Source organism: Ailuropoda melanoleuca, chromosome 16 (assembly GCF_002007445.2).
Source record: "Ailuropoda melanoleuca isolate Jingjing chromosome 16, ASM200744v2, whole genome shotgun sequence".
Taxonomy (NCBI): domain Eukaryota; kingdom Metazoa; phylum Chordata; class Mammalia; order Carnivora; family Ursidae; genus Ailuropoda; species Ailuropoda melanoleuca.
Window position 1 is genome coordinate 83,517,856 of NC_048233.1, and position 23,529 is coordinate 83,541,384.

At 57.0% G+C, this 23,529-nt stretch overlaps 1 protein-coding gene across 15 annotated transcripts in view; it reads right to left on the reverse strand.

Moving 5' to 3' along the window:
- The window catches only part of NRXN2 (neurexin 2), a 96,827-nt gene that overhangs the window by 62,988 nt on the left and 10,310 nt on the right, over positions 1 to 23,529 (reverse strand). For 3 of the 15 annotated variants that reach the window (XM_034645158.1, XM_034645151.1, XM_034645155.1), the window contains exons 1-4: positions 16,253 to 17,226; positions 15,589 to 15,660; positions 10,971 to 11,272; positions 4,705 to 4,728 (exon numbers count right to left, since the gene is read on the reverse strand). In XM_034645158.1, the coding sequence (XP_034501049.1) occupies positions 4,705 to 4,728; positions 10,971 to 11,272; positions 15,589 to 15,660; positions 16,253 to 16,388 (534 nt within the window). In that variant the 5' untranslated portion in view covers positions 16,389 to 17,226. Of the gene's footprint in view, positions 1 to 4,704; positions 4,729 to 10,970; positions 11,273 to 15,588; positions 15,661 to 16,019; positions 16,205 to 16,252; positions 17,227 to 17,600; positions 17,665 to 17,933; positions 18,201 to 22,831; positions 22,850 to 23,529 lie in introns of those variants that run through there. The other 12 variants (XM_034645166.1, XM_034645161.1, XM_034645157.1 and 9 more) reach the window with 10 other exon arrangements.

The window sequence follows — 23,529 nt, forward strand, 5'->3', positions numbered from 1 at the left end:
GCGGGGGAGGAGGGCAGGGGGGCCATGCGACGAGCAGCCTGTGCAGCTGGACACATGCGGGTTAGAGGGCCAGGGTTGGGAGCCAGGCCCAGCTGGAGAGGAGAGAGAGAGGCAGCCGCAGGTGAGAAGGCATGCGGGGCCAGGGGAGATGGGGAAGAGCAGAGATGGAGGCGAGGGAGCAGTGGGTGCAGGAAGGAGAAGCTTCCTTCCAATGGAGGAGGAGAGAGGAGCCACCACTAGGACATTTATGGGTCGAGAAAGACAGGGGAGAGACACGAGGCTCAGATCTTCCTCACCAGAGGGTTACTCAGACGCTCATGCCACAACCCATTCAGTACTGACCACTGACCCAGACACACCTGCTCACACACCACATCCCGCCCAAGGCAGCGGGAGGAAGGCCTGACCGGCTCATTTCCAAGCATCCTCCTTTCAGGCTCAGGACCACGGCTAGCACCCGAGACACAGCAGACACTCGGCACCCTGCCCACACCAACCCATCAACCTGGACAGGTAGGGCCCTGAGTGAGGACTGAGGAGGCCAACGGGAATGAGCCAAAGCTCTGCCCTGGAACGGCCATGAACAGCCAGGGAAGTAGGGATGAAGCACCCAAGACACGGGAGCCCAGCCTCCCTCCACACCCCAGGAGCATGGAGGGAGGCTGGAGGTGGCTGTAAGGGGCAGCCTCCGACCCGGGTGGGGTCTCAGCCCTCCCTGCTGGGCCCACTTCTCTTCGGCTCTGCTCCGCCTGTCCCCTCTTAGGCCGGCCAGTGGGATGTGAAACCGGGTCCTGACCACAACGGTCCCTACAGGTGCACTCCATGCCTGTCCTGACCCAGGAGGAAAGGCTGAGGGACAGGGAAAGCTGCTCTGGCATCATCCAGAGCCCTTCCGAGCTGCCTGCTAGGATCACAGGGTCACTGACCCCCTTGGGAGGGGGACTTATTCAGGGGAGAATAAGATGAAGGGCCGATGTTTTTGACTTGTGGGTGGGCTAGATGGGTTTCCTGGGATTTTGAAGGCCGTCACCACTGTACGCAAAATTGTCTCATTTGTCCATTGCTGTCATCAGATTCTCAAAGGGATCCAGAAGCCAATGGTGGTTAAGAACAACGAGTTTAGGAAGAAGGCCCAGGCCTCCCCTTAGCAGTAAGTGGGGTGGGAGGAGGGCTTGAAGACAGGATGGCCGAGGGAGGTGGTGCAGGCCCTCTACCTGCTCAAGTTCAGCCATCTGTTTGGGGTCAGGAGAAGCTGCAGAGAGAATCAGGTTGAAAAGATTCACAGCAAAACGCCTCGGCCAGCAGTTACAGCCCTATAGCACCTCCTGACGTCTGGATTTGATAAAGTTTGGGGCTAGAGGGGAAAGACTTCAGGTCAGAAGTCTTTCGCCTTTACCATTTTCCAGAACAATCTTTGCCTCTCATCTGTAAAGGGGGTGCAACAACCTCCATCACTCGTACTTCTCCCAGGCTGACAATGCGGATCGAATGAGATAACAGAAGTGAAGGCAGCGGACCCTCCATAACTGCTATGTGGTCCCCCCCACCCGGCTTTCTCTGGGCCTCAGTTTCCCCATCGGTTAACTGACAACGGTCTCTGCCTGATGCCTCAACCTAGGCATTTGTCAAGTTTAAATCATATGCAGGATGTGAGAGCTATTTAGCAGAATCAAAGACCCCAGTGTGGGAGCAAAAAAAACTATTATTATTTTTACAAGAAAACTGCCATCATCCTGACCACACCTGACCCAAACCTCTCAAAGGGACTGGCCTTTTTGGTCTGTATCCACCCTCTCCCCCAAGGAGAAGCGCTCCAATAACAAGAAAAGAGACCATATAAAAATGAGCTAGTAAAAATAAATCCAAAGCCAGCTGGCACTGGGGCTGAGGAATGCCTGAGAGTAAGAAGAGGGTGAAGCCCGTCTCTTTGGGGGCTCCATGCTCCAACTCCAGTCTTCCCCTGAAAGGGCTGATCCCCGGGGACAGGTTTTCGAGGGTCTGTGAAGCTCCTCAGGCCACTGGGATCATCAAGCAGTGATGCTCACACTGTCGACTTTAAAAACTTAGAATGTAGCAGGACTTTCCTTGTCAGAGCTGATCATCAAGCAGTGATGCTCACACCGTCGACTTTAAAAACTTAGAATGTAGCAGGACTTTCCTTGTCAGGGCTGATCATCAAGCAGTGAGGCTCACACCGTCGACTTTAAAAACTTAGAATGTAGCAGGACTTTCCTTGTCAGGGCTGAAACCGGACAAGGCCGTTTGCCTGTTAACCAACTTTGCCACGTTCCTCCACCTTTCCTCCTCCTCCCCAGGCCAATTCCTGAGGCATTCTGGGGTTTCACGCAGTTATTTTGAGACTGATTCCTAAGAAGGGATGGTAATAGGATCTCCTGTGGGGCCAGAGGTGCTGTATTCTCCGGGGTTTGCTATGGGAAGGGAATCACTTCTCTACAAAACATCCTCACCCTGGAAACACTGAGATAGATAATGAGTTAACATGTTATAAAGATGAATAAAATCATAATTTCCTTTGCAGACTATGGATGCTTTCACTTCTAATGCCCTGCTTGATCGGCACACTGACCCCACGGAACAGGCGATGTATGTTACCAGCTGTTCAGTAGACGAGCAGACTGAGCTTTGGCCCAAGTCCGCGTGGTCAGTTTTTAACTGAACCGAGACCAGAAGGAAGGCCTATGGAGTCCTGATTCTCAGATGGCTTTGCCCTGGTGTTTGGGGTGCGCCACACAGGTTTATCTTGCCTCCTTTCTGTCCCACAAGTCACAGGCTGGCTGTCCAGTGAAGCTTTATAAAGAAAGAATTCCAAATGCCCAGCTCCTGGCCTGGCCTGGCCGGAGGGCTGGACAGCAGCTAACTTCTAGAAGCAGCAGCTTGAGAGCAGAGCCTGTGGGTGGCATGGCACCGGGACCACCACCTGGTTCTACTGGAATACCAGAATGCCTGGGAGTGACCAGCTGAGGTCTTGGATCGGGAAGGGTTGGGATGGCTGCGGCTGTGGGCACCGCCTCGGGGACAGGGCAGAGGACAGGGCCACCACGGGTCTGTGGGTGCAGGGAAACACGGTCCACGGAAGCATCAGGACAGGCCAGACGGAGCCTCACAGGTCGAGCCCCTGGGGAGGTGGGGGAGCCGCTCAGACTGGAAGCCACAGCTAGCAAGCTTCCCTCGTGGCCAGCCAGCTGCCCCAAGCAGCGCGGGCCCCACGGGAGCAGACACGTCCATGTGCAGGGTCCCCAGCCTGGTGCTCAATCACCCTGCATTATTAATAGGCGATGACTAACTGCCGACTGCAGCAGAGCCGGGGCGGGCGGGCACGAGGGAATCCCAGGGGATGGCACACAGCACAGCCCGCGGGAACACACTCCGAGCAAGGCGAGGAGCAAAGGGCCAGCCCCAGCTCCTGCGCTGCTCCTACCCATCGTGGCCCCAGACTTGAGGGCCAGCCCCACTGCTTGCCTCCACCCAGAGCCCTTTCCAGGCTCCAGCCTCCACACAGTCCCGCAGCCCGCAGCTCACACCAGCGTTCACACGTGTGGAGTCACCAGCAGAAGCCCACAGACACACAGCACAGTCTCCCACTAACACCCCCTAAATGTCACACCAACATTTACCCACAGTCGCACCCACACACCAACACACACCAGCTGCGTTTACGCAGACACCCACATCGACACTCACCGGGACCGAACCCAACCCAAACAGAGGAGTTTGGCAACAGCTAGCCCCGCCTCCCGCCTGCTGCACCTCCTCCTCTCACCCCCTCCCCGGGGAAGGTAACCACCCCGTCAGAGGCCATGCGGGACAGGCAGGGGACTGAGGTCCGGGGGGATGGGCGGAGGGAAGACAGTGTGAAACACAGTGTTAGTCAGAACAGCAGAGCGGTGGGGGGAACTGGCCGCTATCCCTCCTGGGGGGAAAAGACCATTCATGCCATGCAAATGTGGGGGGAGACGGAACCACAAACCCTCGAGGCTGAGGAGTGAGGGAGGGGATGCCACCTCTTCCCTGGCAGCCAGCATGGGACAGCCCCCAACTGGTATGAACTGGTCCCAGGCTGCTCCGCATCTCCCAAGGCCACCCCCCCCCAAGGAATCTGCCCAGCTGGCTGCCACTGGAGGCTCAGCCCCAGCCCCGCTCCCAACTGGAGGGGCCAGTCTGGGAACTGACAGTGAGCAGAGCGTAGCATGTCATGGGATGGTGTTTTCCATGGATTTTCAGGAGACCAAGAAAGAAACTAAATCAAAAAGAAAAAACGAGGGAGCGGGGGGGTATGGGGGAAAAGGAACCAAATAAAGCAACAGAAATCAGCAGCCTGGCATCGGGGCTGGTCTAACCAGAGCCCCTGAACATGGGACCTGCCCCCAGGCCTCTCTGGCCAGGAATCTGAATTCAGGAGTCAGGGTTAGGGCAGGGACAGGCCAAATTCCTCGGTTTCCATTTGTCTTTTGGATTTGAGTTCGGACCAAAAAAGAAAGAAAAGGGAAAGAGGAAAACTAAAAGAGAGAGAAGCAAAATCTAAAGATTGTCCAGGACGCCAAAAACAATCAGAAGAGCAAAACAACCAAAACCAAATGGGGAAAGGAAACAAAAGAGGGAGAATCGAACAGTTAAAAAAACCCACGGCAAACCAAACGGTAAGACAATTAGAGTGATATCTACCAGATAATGCAGTTTGTTTACCATAGCGTGTCCAATCCCTGCGTGCTTCACCGGAGATATGGGGGAGGGGGTGGGGGGTCAAAAAAAAATAACAACAACAACAAAGACAACAACGAAAGAACAGAATGAAAAGAAAAGAAAAATAAAATGACCAACTGTGAAACTCAAGGAAGGAGGAAAAATATATATCCATATATATTTGGTTGGTTGTTCAGACCCTCCCACCTTAGGCTCAGCTGAAGCATTTTGTTCAAAGAAAATTAAATTATAATGGGAGGGAGAAATAAAACACACACAAAAAATTAAATCCCTTCTTCTCCCAATCCCCCCTCCCAACCCCTCCTCTGGATTCCTCTGCCCCCCAGCCCCTCCCGGAAGAGCCAGCTGCAGAGAAGGGGAACAACTAGTTAAAGACCTTGGTTAGTAAAGAAGAAAACAACAAAAGAGCTGGACCAGGAAAGCAAAGACTTAAAGATGGCTGACATTCCGCAATGAGACAGAAAGGTTAGTTCGGTTTTTCACTCATACCTCACCCCACCTGTCCCTGCCCATCCCTTGGTCCCCTGGGTTGTAAGCGTGTTAGTAACACACACAGAGTCGGCAACGGGGTTTTCCAACAGAGGGTGAGAGAGGGAAGGCAGGGGGTTAAGAAGCAGACCCAATTATGCAGTATTAGTAAGTCCTTTCAGCTGAAATGTTAGGGAGTTGAGGGGAAGGAAGAGGGGGGGGACAAGGGATGCAAGAAAGGGATGGGCTATTGACTCGGGTAATGGACAATGGGTTGTTGGCTAACTGGTCAACCAGACGGCCCTCTAGAGAACTGGCCAACTGGCCAACCAGTGACCATATCGAGTTAATGGGTTAACTGGTTGGTGATGGGCCAGCTGGCTGTCAGGCTGGGAGAAGGGTGGCCAACGCCCCCAGAGAATCACAGGACTGGCTAGAATGAGGCAATTTCATTTGGAGGCGAAGGGAAGAGGTTCCCAAGGAACATAGGAAGGGATATAGGGGTCTGCTTTCCCTGGGCATGGAGGAGAAGCAAATCGATCCAGGGAGTCATGGCAGGGAGGGGGCAGCTCCCCTTTTATTGTTTCTCTTCCTTGAGAAAAGAAGAGAGAGTCGCCACCAGAATAGGGAAAAGGAAACCTTGCCCTCCATGGGCTGTCAGAGGGCTCACTTTCATGGCATATCTCATCCCAAACCCGCCTCCTTCTCCTCCCACCCTCCCGCCCATAGCTGATCCCTCCTTCCCGCCTAATTTGACTTTCCAGAGCCCATGTTTTACCCAAAAGTCCCCCTAGTTCTCCAAATACCCCACCCTCATTCTCTTATGCTCCTCTAGGCAGCCATCCATCCTAGAATTAAATGCCCCACACACACACCGCCACCCCTGCAAGCCCCTGGAATTGGTAAGTCTTTCCCAGCAGCCCAGCCTCCTTCCATGTACACCCACAGACCCCCGAGCCTCCACTCCCCACAGCCAGCACCAGAAATCCATATCCCCCACATACCACACCATAAAAAGGAACACAGAGGCCCACCCACCTCTCAAACCCCTTACTCTTCCCTAAGCTATAAGCCGGCTTCTTCTATCCCGGGCTCTAGAGTCCCCAACCCCATGTGTCTCTGTTTATTTTCTCTTCTCAAGGCCAAAGGCAGAGGCATCAATCACCTTCCAAATAACGCTTGTTTTTGTGGAGGGGAAATCAAAGGGACTGAGGCAGCTTTGCTGAGGGTATCAGAGATGGTGGGACACTATTGCTCGATGTCTATTAAACACTAAGCTGCACACCCAAGAGTGTGATTTCGAGAAGTATTCCAGGGCAGATCTATTAGTTACAGCTTTATTATCAACGGCGGGCACCGGACTAATTCAGAAAGACAATTAATAAGGACCTCTTATAATGAAAAATAACAGAATTCGGTATTTACCAGCTAGAAGAAGTGCCAAATAACCAACATCAATTATTAGTGATACAGAAGCCGTTTACATAACAGGAAGGCAAGAGTCGGATGTCGGATGTCGGGGGCAGTGACTGGTTTGAGGGGCTAACCCAAGATACAAGGATTAGTGCTGCTGGCTGGAGGGACTGTCTCCAAGTGAAGAGGCCAACCAGTCAGGACAAGGGACAATTAGTTTCAGGGCAGCTAAATCAATTGCACCCAAAAAGGTAAGAGTTGTCTGATATCCCTGACTAGTCAAGCAACACAGGAAAAAAAGACATGGCGGGGGGTGGGGAATTGGAGGTAAAAATCCAACTACTATTACTCTTTCTGAACTAGAACTGGTTATGGAGACTAAAATAAGGAAAAAAAACCAGTTTTCAACTTTCTTGGACAACTTTCATTTTTAACAAGTAGAACGGCAAATTCAGAAACAGGATGGAGAGGCAAGAAAGGTGAGTTCAAAGTCTGGTTCTGCCACTAATGTCAGGACATCTTGGCTTCCTCTGAACAGGATGGAGTAGGTGAGGCAGGGGCGGGTCCAGAACCCAAAACCCATGGCGATTGTGGCCAAATTAACTGGAGGGGAGCGGGCATTGGAACCTATTCCTCCTGGCCTGTGTGCGGCACAAGGAAGGGGTCCACAGCAGGTGTGCCTTCCCGAATGCCAGGATGTGGAATACTAATGCTTCCCACTAGCACATGGTGAATGTCCCCACTCTAGGAACAGAGGACTCCTGGAGTCCAGGAGCGCAAGAATGACAGCGCGTGGGGAAGGAGGAAGGCATCAAGTCATGGAGGGGAGAGCTCCGCCATTATATCCAGGGGCAACTTCGCCCCCTCTCCACCTTGAACTTTGGCTGTAGCTCTAAGCCCTCGAGAAAGCCAAGACGGGGACTTTACACAGAAATCATCAATCACAGAACTCAGGATGGAGGCAAGCTTTTCAGAGCTCAAGCAAGAGCAGCTCAGGACAGAGAAGAGGCGCTCACTCTACTCAGGGATCGAGGGGACCCATTTTTCAGAGAGACACGCGGAACACTCAGATGGTTTCAAGACTCGGGAACGTCCCAGAATGGAAGATCTGCAAGACAAATTACAAATTCGAGAGGCCTTTGTATTTTGCACCAGGGACAATAGCCAGGCTCTCCCGGGGAGGCAGGGGAAATGGGCATGGCCTCGAGAGCAGACAGGCTTCCAATCCTCCCCCCCACCCCCCCCATCCTGAGCAGATAACTGGGGGCAAGTTCTCTAACCCGCTGAGTCTCGATTTGCTCATTGATAAAATGAGACTATGTCCCATTGCACAGGATTGTTCATGAAAATCAGGCAAGATACAAAAAAGCAGAGATAATCAGCTTCTTCCAAGAAACGCTGTAAAAATAAAAAAATTTAAAAAAGGAACACAGTCCTGAGACAATTCAGAGGGGTGGAGGGAGAGGCTTTCTTTCCTCTGGCTTTGTAAGGGAAGAGGAGTCGTTCCCAGGCCATCAGAGGCAGTTCGATATTCGTGTGAAACGATCTGCTGGGTCCTCGTGTCCAAAATCTCACCAACCGGCTTCAGAAAGCGCCTAAAAAACCGCTTGAAAAACGAGTACAAATGCTCACCAGCTGCTGGTTTTAAGCCCTCAAGGAGCACAGCACCCGGTAGAGAGAAGAAAGGAACACAAATATTGACCACACAGCAGGAACGTGATGACAGGGAACGCAGTGTCCCATCGGCAGTATCTCCCAAGGGGGCCGGAGGGGACACACTGTCCTAGGTTGAGAACCACAGCTCTAGAGACCTTGTTCTGAGAAGCCCTGAAAAAACAGGCAGGGACTCGAAGGGCCTGGTAGGGAGGGACTCGGCCACAGGCTGGGCCTCGAGCGGGGTCAGTGAGCCCAGAGCACAAGCCCGAGGCTGGCCTTCTCTGGAATCGTCACAGTGATCCGAACAGGACTGCACCTCACATGTACGGATGTGGATCCCTCCAGAAACCCTTCCTAAAGAGCGTTCTCAATCAAAGCCTTTACCAGCACCCTCTTTGATCCTGAAGCCTGTGTTGGGGTCCCCATGACCAGACTCTCCTCTGATTTGTCGTAAAAGAGACCAGGGGAAGGGGTGCCTGGGGGGCTCCGTTGGTTAAGCATCCGACTCTTGATTTCAGCTCAGGTCATGATCTCAGGATCCTGAGATCTAGCCCCATGTTGGGCTCCATGCTCAGCTGGGAGTCTGCTTGAGATTCTCTCTCTCCCTCTCTCTCTGCCCCTCCTCCTACTCAGGCTCCCCCTGTTCAAAAAAATAAATAAATCTTTAAAATGGGGGGGGCGCTAAGAGGAAATGATTTCCAGCAGTTAGCAGCTTGAACCCTGGACTCTGGGAGCCCTGGGAAGGGTCACTGCCTACACTCGCTGCTGCTGAGGCCAGGCCTCCCCCGCCTCCCCCAGCCTCCTCTCAGTGACTCTCCAGTTTCTAGAACTTTTAAGGTTCCTGCGGCTCCCTGGGCACTTGCGTAGCTTTGCTCTGCTCACTTTTCAGGGACTCATCCTGTTTCCTCGAGCACCGAAGGGCTGGGAGGGTACAGACTGCCTTTTGCCCCTCTGTACCCATTGCGGGTGCACAAGACATCTGTTGACCAGCGACACGTGGATCGGGACCCTGGGCTTGCAGCGTGGTGCCAGAGGGCAGTACCAGGTGACAGCGCAGTCCCGCGGACGGAACACCAGCAAGAAGCGCCAGAGCGACTCCCTGCTCCCCCAGCAGGTGCCATGTGTGTGGCACCTACAAGTATGACAAATGTACAAGTCACACCCGGGTGTGCTCAGACAATAGTGGCAACACGGGACCACCCGCTGATGGGGTCAGAGAACGATGGATGTGAAGCACGGCACGGCACCAAGGAGCCCCCCCCCCCAAGCTTGACACCCCTCGGAGCACCGGGACCACAGAGAACAAGGACTTGGGTAGGAGTCCCACGGCCACGGGAACGGCAGGCTCAGGGAAGAGCAGCAGGGTTATTCATGGAGGCCTCCCAGCCAGGGGAAGGCGCCCAAGGAGGAGGGTTCCCGACCCCTGGTGGTGGTGAAGAACAGGTAGAAAGAATGTGAGGTCAGCCAGGATCCCGGCTCACAGGGAGGAGCCCGTCGGGGAGGAAGCGGGGAGGAGAAGGAGCACGGAGAGGACCGTGCAGAGGAGAGGCAGAGGAAGGCTAGCTGCCGCCAGCCAGAACTAGGAAGTGCAGAAAAGATAATAACTGGCAAGAGGAGGCCTAATCCAGCAGCGGTTACGTGCCTCCCGGGACAGAGACGGTCCACATTCCCGGCGGCCCTCAGCCTGCTAGCAATGAAACTGGAAGAGCTTCCCTGCCACTCACTGCAAGAAAAAGCACTGTATCCGAGAGAAAAGGACCAGCAGAAGCCTGGGCCCCTGTCTGAGTGAGCGGAGAAAGCAGTTGGGAGGTGGAGACAGGCATCCAAAGGCACAGTGGCCACTCTGGGTTTGAAGAAGGGTCTGGCTGGGACTCTGCTTGAGGGGGGTGCTTGTCAGGGCCAGAAACAAGCTCGCAGGGGGCGGGGGGGCGTCAAGCAGAAGCCTGGCCAGAGAGATGGCCTCACCCACCATAGTCACCCTGGACCTTGTAAGTGGCACAGAGGCCACCACGAAGATGACAGAGCTGACGCCCTCTCTGGGTGGTCCATCTGGGAGCCGGAGCTGAGGAGCCACCACAGAGAAGAATCTCATTCTTCCTGCAGGGGCTGACCCAAGAGCTTCCTCTGGGCTCCTGCCCCGGAGGAGAGGTGGGGCCAAGCATGCCCTTCAGTCCTGCTCTCCCTCACACCTGCCGCACCTCTACCCTGCCCAGACCCCATCCCTGCCTCTGTCCTGGAAAGGCCCCGCCGGAGGGCAGGCCACACTCTGTCCCCACGCCTACATCTGCACCTTTCTGCCCTAGAGTCAGGGTAACCACAGCTACCCGGCCAGAGCCTTTCCACAGGATCCCAGGGCCCACTCATCCAGGCTCTACGGCCCTCATCCTGTCTCTGGAATTGCCTTCCTGCCAGGTCACCTAACTTCTTAGGCTGGGCCCTTGAAACCCTAGCCTCCCCCACCAGTATGAGCCAGGCCCTTCCCCTTCCCTCAGGCCCCCGCCCCCCGCAGCTCTGCAGCTTCCTCTCCACTCGGCTTCCTGGTGCTCGCAGCCTGCCTGCCGCCCGCCCGCACCCTGAGCCTGGAACTTCTCCAGAACCACACCTCGCGGGCCGGGCCCTGACGCCTCACACCCACGGGCACAGGCCGCCCCCTCGCCGCGGTCCCGTCGCCCCAGCGCAGCTGGCCCCCGCCTCCTTCTTGCTCCCCCTACCTGGCGCAGGTTTCGGGTGACCCGGACGTCGTGCCAGGCGTTGTCGTTGAACTTGCCGTTGACAGGTTCCACGAGCGCCTCGAAGGCCCCTGAGCCCAGGTTGATCACCAGCCAGACAGCGCCAGACTTGAGGGACAGGTTGACGTAGTCGGCCGACTTGCCTGTATGCAGCATGAGCCCGTTGCGCTGCAGCGTGCGGAAGGCCAGCGTGATCTCGTCCGTGCTGCTCTGGATTGGGTTGTGCGACAGGTCGTAGCAGAAGAACTCGTTGCCTTTGAAGGTCGCCACGAACTCCTCCTTGCCTGGATGCGGCAGTGCGGGGGGGAAACGGGAGAGGCTGAGTGGGGCGGGGCACGCCAGACCTCCCGCGGCCCCTCCAGCCCCCCAGCGCAGGTCCCACCGGCAAGCCTCAGGCCCTCTTCCATCCCCCTGCCTGTCCACCCTCCTCTCTGGACCCGGCCATCTTGACTGTCGCAAGTCCACTTCACCCAAGTCCGTTTCCAAAGCGGGAAGCTGTTAAGTGCTCTCACACTGACGGCTGACAATTTAGCTGCCACAGGGCTAGGCAAAGCGGACGTTCACACTCTCTCCTCCCCGGGCAGCCCTCCATCGGCCACTCCCCTGAACAAAGGGATGTGGAAGATTCTCCACCTGCCTTCTCCCTGGAGGGCCTCCCCTAAGCTGGGGCACTGACAGCCCACCTCCCACCCCTGCCTCTTCTCTGGTGATGGTCATTCTCAGTTCCCCAGGGCAGTTTCAGCCTCACGTGGGGGGATGGGACCAGCAGGTCTGTTGGGCAGCAGGGAGCAGAAGAGGAGATGGGGAACGGTGGGGTGGGGTAAGGCATTGGGAAGACACACGGGAAGACAATGCAGGTGACAGCGATATGCACTGGGGAGCTGTGGGCCACGGCCCCAGGTCAGCTACCATCCCTAGCTGGGTCTTCTGCAGACAGGCCCTAGGCAGAGAGCCTCTGAGGGGCCCCAGAGGGCAGGGCTGGGACCCCTGAGTGCCAGCAGATGGCTCCGGGTCTTGCGGGTGTGTGCGTGCATGTGTGTGTGTGTGTGTGTGTGTGTGTGTGTGTGTGCGCATGCCTCTGTGTGTGTGTGTGTGTGTAAGCACCCAGCACAGGGCTCCCTCCAAGGGCACTTTTCAAGCAGAAGCAAAAACAGACTGGGAGACCTTGGGGATGTGTAGTGTCTGTAAGTGACAAGTGACAGGACAACAGCTATGTGCAGGGACGCTGGGATCCCAGCCCCACACCTTCACAAGCCAGAGCACGCACAGAGGAAGAGAACGGGACATGGAGTCAGGCCAGAGCAGAGGACCTGGACGATTACAGGGACTCACTTCTCCCCAACGCACAGCACTGCAGTGGCTCGTCCCGCCCACCTCCCAGGGTAGATGAGGGTGGGGACGGCTGGCCTCAGGCCTTCGTGGAGCGCAGGGGTTCTCAGGCCACCAGGCCCAGGAAGGAGCGTGGTGCAATGCCGGGTGGCACGCACAGCCCTGCGAAGGCACCTGCGCCCCTGTGAGCCCGGCCACAGGAGCAAGCACCACGTGTGGGAGCGGCCACGACCCGGTTGCACTTCCCACAGATGCCTCTCCCCGGCACACAACAGCCCTGCTTCTCTCCCTCCGGGCACGCTGCCCGTAGACTCCGTCCTCGCTGCGTCCGGATGCCAAGGCACCAGCTGCTGCCCCAGAGCCTGGCACCGCACTCACTGCAGCTGGCAAGGCCCGGTTTCCTGAGGCCACGGGGCCGTGAAGCTGGGGGGGCATGAGCAACATGGGGACAGTGGGAACCCCACTCTGCCTACCTTCGAGCTCCAGCGAGAAGGGCCAGAAAATGAAAGGGACTCAGGCAGAGACGGGAAGGGGATGTGGGGAAGAAGGGCAAAGCAGAGGGGATCCACAGAGAGGGGGAAGGATGGCCATCGGGGGCAGAAGGGACATGTAGCCACTCAGTGCGCAGACACAGCAAGAGGTGACAGAGTGAAGCAGTCTGGTTGAAGACAAGCAGCAAGCCGAGAGGGAACAGGTGAGGGGGACGGAATGGGGCCAGCAAGGAAAGGGGGACAGGGACCTCTAGGGAATGGAAGCCAAGGCTTTCTCAGGGCCTGGCCGTTTCCATAGCAACCAGGCCTGCTGCCCAGGCCCTGGCAGAGTCAGGGGGCTCAAGGACCAGAGAAGGGGACATGTTTGACCTTGGGCTTGCCACACGTACTAGTCCTCCCCAGAAGCCAGGCCTCCCTTCCCGTTCCCTCACCTTCACTGCGGTCAAAGGAACTATCATTAAAGGGAAAGTCAAACAGAAAGAAAGAATAAAGCAATCACGTGAGGAAGTGATGGGGACAGAACAAAAGAGACCAGAGAGGAGGGCCAGGGGATGGACCACAGCTGCCAAGGCGAAATGAAGAAACAAGGCCATTCCTCGATTCCTCCGGGCTCTGCCTCGGATCTCCTAGGAGAGGAGGCAAAGCCAGCCCTGGAGTTGGAGGCGTCTATGTGTTCCCCAGTTCTGCCAGCGACCCGGATAGGCCCAGAGATGGACAGAGGCTTGGAGCAGCCAGACAGCGTGGAAGAATTGGAAGAGAGGGACAGAAAGGAGGTGAGCAAATGTGAACAAGACACCCCAAGGACGGTGGGAAGGACAGAGACAGACCCCAAAGGGGGAGGAGGGCAGCAGGACCTCAAGGGATTAATGGGGGGTCTCTGTGGCCATAAGGATGCCCACCCAGGGTGCTCACGGAGCCCAGATCAGACCTGGGAGGAGCCAGACCAAAGCACCAGGGGGCGCTCTCCCCCACCAGCATGCGCAGACCCCAGGGGACTTCAACTCCCAGCAGGCCTTGAGCAACAATTGCAGCTCCTGATGCCCACCCCTCTCTCTGGCACAGGAAGGGGGGGTCAGGGCTGATGCTTGTTCACCTCCCATGGTCTGGGAGTGTGGAGCCCCACAAGTGTCCCCAGTCAAGCTGAATGCGGCTAGAGACCAGTTGTTACAGTCCTGGACTTGTAAGAGCCATGAGGGACAGAGCAGCAGCCTCCTTTCCAGGCCCAGCTCAGAGCGCTCCTCTGGGAAGGTCTCCAGCCCTCCCTTGCCCCTCCCTACTCTTAAGCACTACAGCTGTCTGTTCTGCTCATTTGGCACTTACTGCCTAGTAACATCTTGTACTGCTCCCTTGAGAGGAAGTGTGATGTGAGAAAGAAGACCTGGGCACTAATGCCGGCTCTTCCACCAGCTTGGTGACCTTGACCAAGAGGCAAATCTCTAAGCCCCAGCTTTCTCCTCTGGACAAAGGAGCTGACCGCCGGCCTACCTCACAGGTTGCTATGGCTTCTAGAAGGAGAACAGATGGGATGAAGCTTCATAAACTGTAAACTACTCCACTAATAAATGACTCTTGCACTGGTGTGACTTTCTCTGCGTGTGTGTGTGTGTGTGTGTGTGTGTATGTGTGTGTGTATGTGTGTCTGCCTCTCTCTAGATGAATGAATAAGTTAACTCCTCTTGGACAAAGTGTCCTCTTGGACACTTTTCATACACTTTGCATGGACCACGCTTTCTTGTAGTTATTTGTCAGAACGTCAATGAGCCCCTTGAGAACAGAGTCCACTCACCCATTTAAAATAAACTTGCTGAGCACGTGCGCACACAGGAGCCAGGAGCTGTGTGAAGCACTGGGGGTGCACACATGACAACACCCCACCCCTGCCCTCAGGGAGCTCGATCGGGGTGTGGGGGGAGGCAACCAGGGAAGTGACAGTAACGAGGCAGGGTGGTGAGCGACAAAATCGACGCGTAGACAAAGGTGACAGCGAGCAGCGTGGGGGTTTGCGTGGAGCGTTCAGGGGAGACTTCTGGGGTGGAGGGCCCGGCCACTTTTTCACGAGTGGGCTGAGAGAGATACGGAATAGAAGGCAGGGACGGCGGAAAGCCAACCACACAGCACGTACTAGCAAGCGCAGACGGGACTCGGGACTCCATAGCCCCAGCGCCTGGCACCCCCTGAGCTCCTTGAGGGCTGCTAAACTGCCCCCCGAACTCCTTAGGAAAGAGCATCTCTTCAGGGAAGCAACCTCCGTGCAGAAAAAGTCACGGAGAACCTGTACAGCCCTTCGATGGCCTGAAGGCCTCGGGCAAGCGTCGGCTTCGGCATCTGCAAACCCAGGGCCAGGAGGCCTTCCACGGAGGGTGGTGAAGGCTCATTTAGGGGATGCATATTATAAAGGTCTCATCTCCTAACCAGAATCCCCCTGGGCTGCTGGCATCTAGTGGGCTTCCAGAATTTGATGGTTAAATGCGGGCGGTACCCTGCTTCTTCACCCTGCTTCGCAGATACTTTCTAGGGATAGGCCTGAAATTCTGCCACCAAAAGACATCGTGTTCTAGAAAGAGGTCATTCAGACAACTGGGATTTGGGACAGAAATGGAGGTTTGTGGCCCTTCACACCAGGGCAGGTCCCAAGGATGCAGGCCCAGCCATCTCCGTGGACCTCAGAGGGGGGACGAAGGGGTCCAGCTTTGTTGACTCAGCTGCCGCCCTCCAAAGGATGTGCAGTTAGCCTGCAAGGGGTGAGGGCTGGGCTCTCTGGGGACCGTGGGGTCACTGACCTTTCGTTGGCTGGTGCACCTCGCCGGCTCCTCCTCTCCCGGCCCCCCCCTCGGAGAACAGTAAGGACCCTACTGGAGAAGCAGAATTGGGGAGTCAGGCACAGGGGGCTACCCAGCCAGCCCCACCCCAGCCTTGAGGCGATGGAAAGTCCTCTCCAGGGTAGACGTCCTGCTTGGAGGTACAGGTGGGGCACAGGGGTGCTGTTCTGGGGACTCACTTGCTTCGGGGCCTCTGGGGAAGGAGCCAGATGACAAACCCAGTCAGGCCCACAGACCCCATGAGACTCACAGCCACCAACTCCTGCCCTCGGCCCAGGGTTGGGGAGACCGTGGGGAGGGGCGGGGGCAGGGGGGCTCCCTGCTGCTTCAGGAGCTCCTTCTTCCCCAGAACACGCAAATAGGCCAGGCTTTAGGACCTACAGGCCCCTAACCTTCCACTGCCAGGTTCTGCTCACTGTTCCCCTCCCAATTCTGCATCTTCTCACACCTTCTCTGCAGGGCGGGAGTTCATGCCTTTCAACTCCTTCAAAAGCCTGACACAGGCACCCCTCCTCCCAGGCCTTCCTGTTTCACACACCAAAGGCCTCTTGTGCTCTTGGCCTGTCCTCAAGGCAAACCTGGTTCTCCGCCTACATCTCGTTCACATAGTAGTGAGTGTTCTTACTGTCACCTCTGTCCCCTGCTTTGCCAGTTAGATCACGGGGCTTCCCAGGGCCAGGGCCATGGTTTCGGTCTGTTCTTTGTGCCTTCAGCAGGGCTACGCACACCCAGAGAGCTTCTGCCTGGCTGGAGCTTGTCATGGATGTGGGGAAGGCCTTTCTCAGGGCTGACTTCCTACTCCCCTTGCCCCACCCCCACGCAGCTCATCAACACCCAGGCCTCCTCTGCAAAGCCCCTGCGGACCGTGTTATCACATCTGGGCTCCAGGCTGGCTTGAGCTCTCCACCTACCCCTGCCAGTGACTCGTGCACTCAGCGCCTGGCTCCCAGGCCCCCATACCTATTGCCAGACCGCGTAGGATGGCTTGCAAATGGAGTGTAAAAGTCCAGTCTGGGCCCTTATTCCACCTCAGTCCCAAATCCCCACGAGTAAAGCTAGAATCACACCTGAGCTGTGGACCTTTCGGGGGGAGGGGGCGGGGCTCTGGATTCCTTGGGTCTCCATCTACGACAAAGGTGCGCCACTGCCAACACCCCCAGAACCAGGCATTGAGAGCCAAGAAGGAGGTAAGTGAGCCATCCGGGTCCTGACTACCCCCTCGGGACGTCCCCTTTCCCCACAGCTTTTGCCATAATTTCACATCCAGGCAAGAATCCCAGGCCCCTACCGTCCCAGACCTAAACATCCCAAATTCCAGATCTGAGTGTCTCCCCACAGCCCAGTCTTCATCCTCTAGGCCTCCCCTGCCTACAGGCTAGAGACCCCCCTCTATGGAAGATGAGCCCTGACAGCAGACCGCCCTGGGCTTGGGGAGCAGTACCTAAGGGTCTGGAGTACCTGAGCTCAAGAATCAGTGATGGGGAGACCTGGGGGAGCTCGGCCCGGGGGGGGGTCACAGTCAGGATCCCTGGGCCGTCAGGTTTGCTGAACACCAGGACTTTTAAAGATGGTAGGGACTTGGTTGAAGGGAGGCTAAAAATACAGAACCAGCCCCAATGGTACCACCAACGGAAAGGCCACATAATCACTAAGGAGTCACCTCATCTCTCTGGGCCTGAAAGTCCTCATCTGTCAAACGGGGTCAAGAGATGTTGGTGAGGGTGGACGGTGGGACAGCTGTGCAAAGGGGGTGTCCCGCACCTCCATTCCCCTGTCTCTCCCCGTTCGCTGCCACTGTGGACAGAGGGGACACCCCGTAGCAGCAGGGGGAGGGCGGTGAGGCTGCCTAAACGCCTCTTCCTCCAGCCCGTGCTTTTCTCTTTGAACTTGGGTCCACGGAAAAGAAAGAATGATCAGAATGAGTGGAAGGAAATAAAACAGCACCATGAGAAGGGAAAAAGAAGATACACTACCAGGAAAACGCAAAAGAGTGACTGGAGACAGCGGCAGGAGTTGCAACATCTCTTGATGTCAGAAACCAAGGTGAGATGAGGGTGGATGGAGCGTGGCAGGGAGGGCGGGGGAGGGGAGAGCACAGATGGGGGGGCCAGCCCCGCCCCCACCCCAGCGCCCCAGTCCCGGAACACAGAGACAACAGAGGCAGCGGGCAGGAAGGGCAGGAAGGGCAGGAAGGCGCTGGGACAGGTGGAGGCAGGGAGAGGGGGCAGGGAGAGGAACAGAAAATCCAGTCGCAGGTTGGGGACAATCCAATCCAATCCAATCCAAACCAGAACTTCAAACCATACCTTCGCTGTTTAACGTCAGGTGAGCCGGACCTTGGAAAGGGGAAGGGGAGAAAGAAAGAAAGGGAAAAAAAAAAAAAAAAGGAGAAAAAAGAAAAAAAAGGGGAAAAAAAAAAAGAAAAACACGAGTCATCAAAATCAGCCAGAGAGAGGGGGGAAAAAAGCTTTTACTGCCACAATTTAAAAACCCTTTTTAACTTGTGACAGGCATCAAGGGGAAAGCCCCCAGCCCCGGAAGCTGAGGAGAGGGGCCCCGATGCCGGAAACAGGGTGGAGGGCATGAGGGGGGGACAGAGAGAGAGAGAGAGAGAGTGGGGGGGGGTACCAGAGGGGGTGAGGGGGTGCAGGCAGAACCAGAGGAAGGGTTGGGGCAAGGAGTCACTGCAAGGGGGGAGAGGAGATTTTGGTTTCTTTTTTTTCTTCTTGCCGGAAAAAAAAAAGGAAAAGGAGGAGAAGCATGAGGCTGGGAGGGCTGCTTTTTCCTTTTTCTTTTTTTCTTTTTTTTTTTCTTCCGGGAGGCGGAGAGAAAAAAAAACAGTCAACGAGAAAAAACAATTCAGATGGAGGAGAAAATAAAACACGACACAAAAATCAAAGCCACCTGGAGAGAGAGAGAGTGTCCTGTTAGCGCGGGGTTAAGTGGAGAGACGGGACCTCCAGCCCCACCCCCCACCCCGGCCCGCACCCTATGAGCCTGGCAGAGAAGGGGGGGGGGGGCGGGGCCTGGGCCTAGAAGGAATCTCCCACCAAAGTGGGCTGTGGAAAGGCATCCGTCCAGCCCCAGTCCTCCCAGCTGCCCACCTCCCCAGCAACCTCCATACATCTGGCTGAGCTCCTGGATTCTACAAGGAAAAGTGGGGCTCAGGAGGACAAAGTCAGAGCAGAAGCAGACAGGAGGACGGGAAGCGCTGGGGCACAGATCCCCAGCTTGGACCCTCCACAAGGAGGACTAGGAGACTAGGGCCCGCACTCGGGGACAGCAAGAACCAAAGAGGACGGCCAAGGCCCGTGGGCAGGAGGTCTGGCTCTCTGAGAGGTCAGAATTACTCTACGGATGCCCTTTCTCCGGCCCCTGCCCTCTCTGAGATGAGCCAAAAGCTGAATTTGGAAAACGGAAAACAGAAGTCCTAACTCCAAGACTCTGGGCAAGATGGGCTGGGATTTTTTTCCATGGTTACCTTGACCCCTTGCAAAGGGCTTGTCAGCCCTGACCCGGGCCTTCCTAAACCTTAGGGGGAAAGACTCTGGCCCAGTGGACCAGCACCCTAGTCCCCGGAGAACACCAGTCGCAGAAAGCCCTCCCCCAGAGAGACTGGCAGCACCAAGTCCGGCAGCAAAGCTGAGGCCCTAGGGCTCCCTGACAGGACCAGCTAGGCCCTCCCTCTCCCCCCACCCTGCATCCCCGGTCTCTAGCCAAAAGGGTGGGGAAGGAACAGCCCTTGGAAACCATCCCAGTGCTGTGGCAATGAGAGGGTGGCCCTAGGGACAAAAAGCCAGGCCAGAGTGGGATTATCAAGGTAAAGAACTCCAGGAGCCTCTGAGACAAAGCAGAGGCCGAGATGCCTGTGCTCCAGGAGGTCAGGAAGGGAGTGGCCAGGGGCCAAAGGCCTGGACCCTGTGGGCAGAGGTTCACATCACCCCCTTCTCCTCTCTTGGGGGAAAGGCATGGGTCTTCCCCCACCTGTGCGTCTCAGGCCAGTTGGGGGAGGGGACCACAGCTGCAAAGGGCTGCATCAGGAGAGAACAGCTCTTGGGAAGCCAAAGGTTTTACCCACAAAACAGGGGAGGACCAAGCATTTGGACTGAGTCTTATTCCTTGCTCTGAATGCCCCCCCACAAACTTTCCCCAAGGTCTACCAGCATTTTCTTCCAAACCCCCTAAATCCAGGAGCCAGATCCAGAGCCCTAAACCTTCACCCAACTCTTCCAGGCAGAAACAGCCTCGCCTGTGGGCCCCCAACCTTGGAAATCCAGGCCCAGGAGCTGGAGGCTCTAGGACTGGCCCTCTGTCCCCCGCAGGCCTGTGCGGCAGCGTGGGGTGGGGACGGAGCCAAATCTCTCCCCTCGCAGACCCTTCCACTGCCCAGCTCCCAGGCAGCCTCATTAGCATGCGGCACTCTCCCTCTGTCACCACGGCAACCAGCTGCTCAGCTCCCTCAGGCGTGACAGCACCAGCCATCTTGGTGAAGGGGAGGCCGGTTCCCTGCCCTGTCTACCCATGGCTTAGGCCAGCCTGGCCGGCGGGTGCGCCCCCTAAGGCCTACACACCCCACCGCCCGCCCCTGTCCCCTAGGCCTGAAATCTCTGCTCCTTCCTCGTGCCCAGCCGACCTGGGTGACCCCTCCCCACACCCACCTGTGGCATCAGCCCCTCCTCCCACCCCCTGGAGAAGAGGCTGCCGGTGATAGATGGCATTACCAAGGGTCCTTTCCTAGGGCACTTTATCTGGCTGCTTCTGGGTCCTCTCTCCCCACTACAAGAGGCTAGGGAGAAAGGAGAGGCAACCAGAATCCCCAAAAGGAGACGCTGTCGGGGGCTGGGGAGCAGGATGGCCTGGTTCCTGGGGGAAAGCTAGGCCTGAGGCACAGCACTGAGGGACTGGAAAAGAGGGTGAAGGCGGCACGGGGGACTCCCCAGATCTCAGCGGCAGAGACCAGAGCATTGTGCCATAGAGGAGGCCCCGGCCCCCCTCCCCAAAACCAGCCCCAGTCTCACTCCCTGCCCTTCTACCAGAAGCCCAAGAGGACCAGCATTGAAAGAAGGAAGATGGCAACAGGGGACAAGATTGAGAGACACACAAGCAGACACGTCACAGAGAGACACACAGATGCGCCACACCCCTGGGTGTGCACACACACACACCCCCAACATGCGGGCCCCTGCACTGCCACCCCCAAACCAGCAGGCCACCGTGCTGCTCCCAGGAAAAGGCTCGGTGGCATCCAAAGGGGCTCATTCCCCACTTGTCCCCAAGCCCAGCTTCCTTTCTTGTCCCCGTCTATCCTGCCTGCTTGGGAAAGAACTGACGGTCCGTCTTCTGTCCCCTCCTGGCTCAGTCACCTCTCCCCAGCAGCCCCCCCCCCGCTTTCTTCTTTGGCCTGGCTGTTTCCCCTCCCTGAGGTCTCTCCTTTCTGTCCCTCCCTCCACTTCCTCTTCCTGCCTCTACTTACCCCCTCCTTCCTCCCATCTCTCTGTCCCCTTCTTCCTCCCCACAAGCCTCTCCCTTCAGGCTCATTCCCCTCCCTTGCCCTCCCTCCATCTCTCCCTTTGTTCCGGAGGAGACAGGACATCAAGAGCAAGTAAAAGTCACATCAGCACTAAATCTTATCTCCAGCCCTCAGAAGGCTGTGTCCACACAGACACACAGGCTCTCTGTCACGCACACGTAGGTGAACACCGACACACGGAGATGCAGACACAGATACAGACACTCCTCGAGAGGCACCCGGAGATGGGGGCCACGCCACGGAAGACCTGAGGACAGAAGTGCCCGCACTCCTGCACACGCGCAGGCACGAGCACACACGCATAGCGGGACCGACATGCACAAAGGCACGCGGACACAACCGAGCAGCAGAGCCCGCGGAACACGTGTGCACACAGATACACGCTCTCTCTCTCTCTCTTTCTCTCACACACACACACACACACACACAGATGGGTGCCCGCCCTCCAGGACGAAAGGAACTGAAGCCACCCAAGGAGAAGAAACATCAGTAAGAGGCAAGCCAAACCATGGACACCACAAGGAAAAATGGATTCCAGCCCACATTCCAGCCAAAAGCCCTCCCCTTCTTTCTCACCCAGGATTCCCCCATCCTGGGCGCCGTCCTCTGCCCTTCTCATGCCAGGGCCCAGGCCCAGGGAGCTCCCAGCCTTGAGTTGCTGCCTCCCTCCCACTCTCACCCTCTTCTCGCTTCTCCAAGAAAAGAACACGGGACAGGTTCGGGGATGGGAGCCCACCTCCCGCCCACCTGGCTGCCTGCCTTCTCCCCGGTGGCCACGTGAGCTCCGGGACAGCCCAGCCTCCACGCCTGGACCAGCCCACCGAGCCTTCCCATGTCCCCGACCTCGTCCGCCCCAGAGGAGGAAAAGGAGCAGGGCACACCAAAGCAAGAGCAGACAGTTCAGAGAACGACAGGAGCCCAGAGAGAGCCTGGGGAAAGACAGACGCGGAGACAGAGGTCCAGAGACAGTGCCCTGGAGAAAAAGAAAGGTAAAGACAGAAACCAGAGAGAGCGAGAAAGAGAAAAGGCAGACGAAACAGAAGACAGGGAAGGAATGGACAGAGGGACTCCAAAGAGAGGCTGACTCCTGCCCTGGCGCTGGCCCTCGGCTGCGGCTCAAAGAAGCAGCAGACCGCCCCTGCCTACCAGCCCAGGGGCCAGGGCCCTGCCCAAGTGTCAGAGCGGAGAAGCTGCCACCCACCTACTCCCGCGGGCCTAGGATGCAGCCCTCCACCCTCTGCCTGCACCCTTCAGACCCAGAGGGGACTCCGCCCAAGCAGCTCTCAGCCCCCGGCTTTGTGACCCTCTCAAGCTCCCTCCGCTGGGCTGGGCAAAAGGGTGTCTCCTCACTCACTTCTGGGCACTTCAGATCCTCTAGCCTCGTCCCTGCGCCCTCACTCCCATCTCCTCCCGAAAGAAGAGGACATGCCAGGCGGCAGACTGGCCCGTGGAAAGGCCTGCCCTCTGCCCGGTGGTTCTCCCCAGGAAACCAATAACGAGGGAACAGGCGAGAGGTGGGGTCGAGGTAGCCAAGAGGACCCCCAGACATCCTTCCCCGAGGGGACCCCCAAACATGGGCAGGAGAGGGAGCCCTCAGGTGGCCAATGACATCCCCTCACAGAGGACCCCGCGGTGACTGATCTGTCACCCCAATGACCAAAAAGCATCACTCACCTTCCATGGGGTGTTCCTCTGCAGGCCGGCGAGGTTCAGGAGAAGGCAAGGCAGAGAGAGAGAGAAGAAAGGAGGGCTGGTTAGTGCGGGTACCAAGGACAGGGTTCCAAGGGGGGTGAGGAGTTCAAGGTCCCCGAACCCACCTAGGGCCTGGCACAAGTCACCCAGGCTGGAAGGACATAGAGACGGAGCTGTCACCTGAGTCAGGGCCTCACACGCAGGGTCACATGGTCCTGGAGGACCCACGTCTCATGTTACGTTTCAGGAAACTGAGGCCCAGAGCAGGGAAGTGACCCTCAAGGTCGCATGGAGAATGGGAGACAGAGCCCGGAATGGCAGGCAGGCAGGCTTGCCTCTCCCAGGCACGCTCCTCCCCTGCATTCCACGCTGCCTCGGAAACAGATGGGGACACGCTCACACAGGGCTTACCCGAGACACACTTACACTCGGTGACACACTGACACACATAGGCACTCAGCGATCCGGAGACACGTGTCATCTCTCACACAACCCACACTCGAAGCCTTTGCACACACAGATGCAACCAGCCCCGTGCCCCCAGGGGAGAAAAGTCATCCACACGCGGTCAGGTCAGAAAGCACAGCTCGGCCTCAAAGAGCCACGTGTCTCCCATCCCATCCCAGTCACTCCACCTCTCCGAGCCACCTGTCCCTCCTCTGTAAAAATGAGACAGGCAG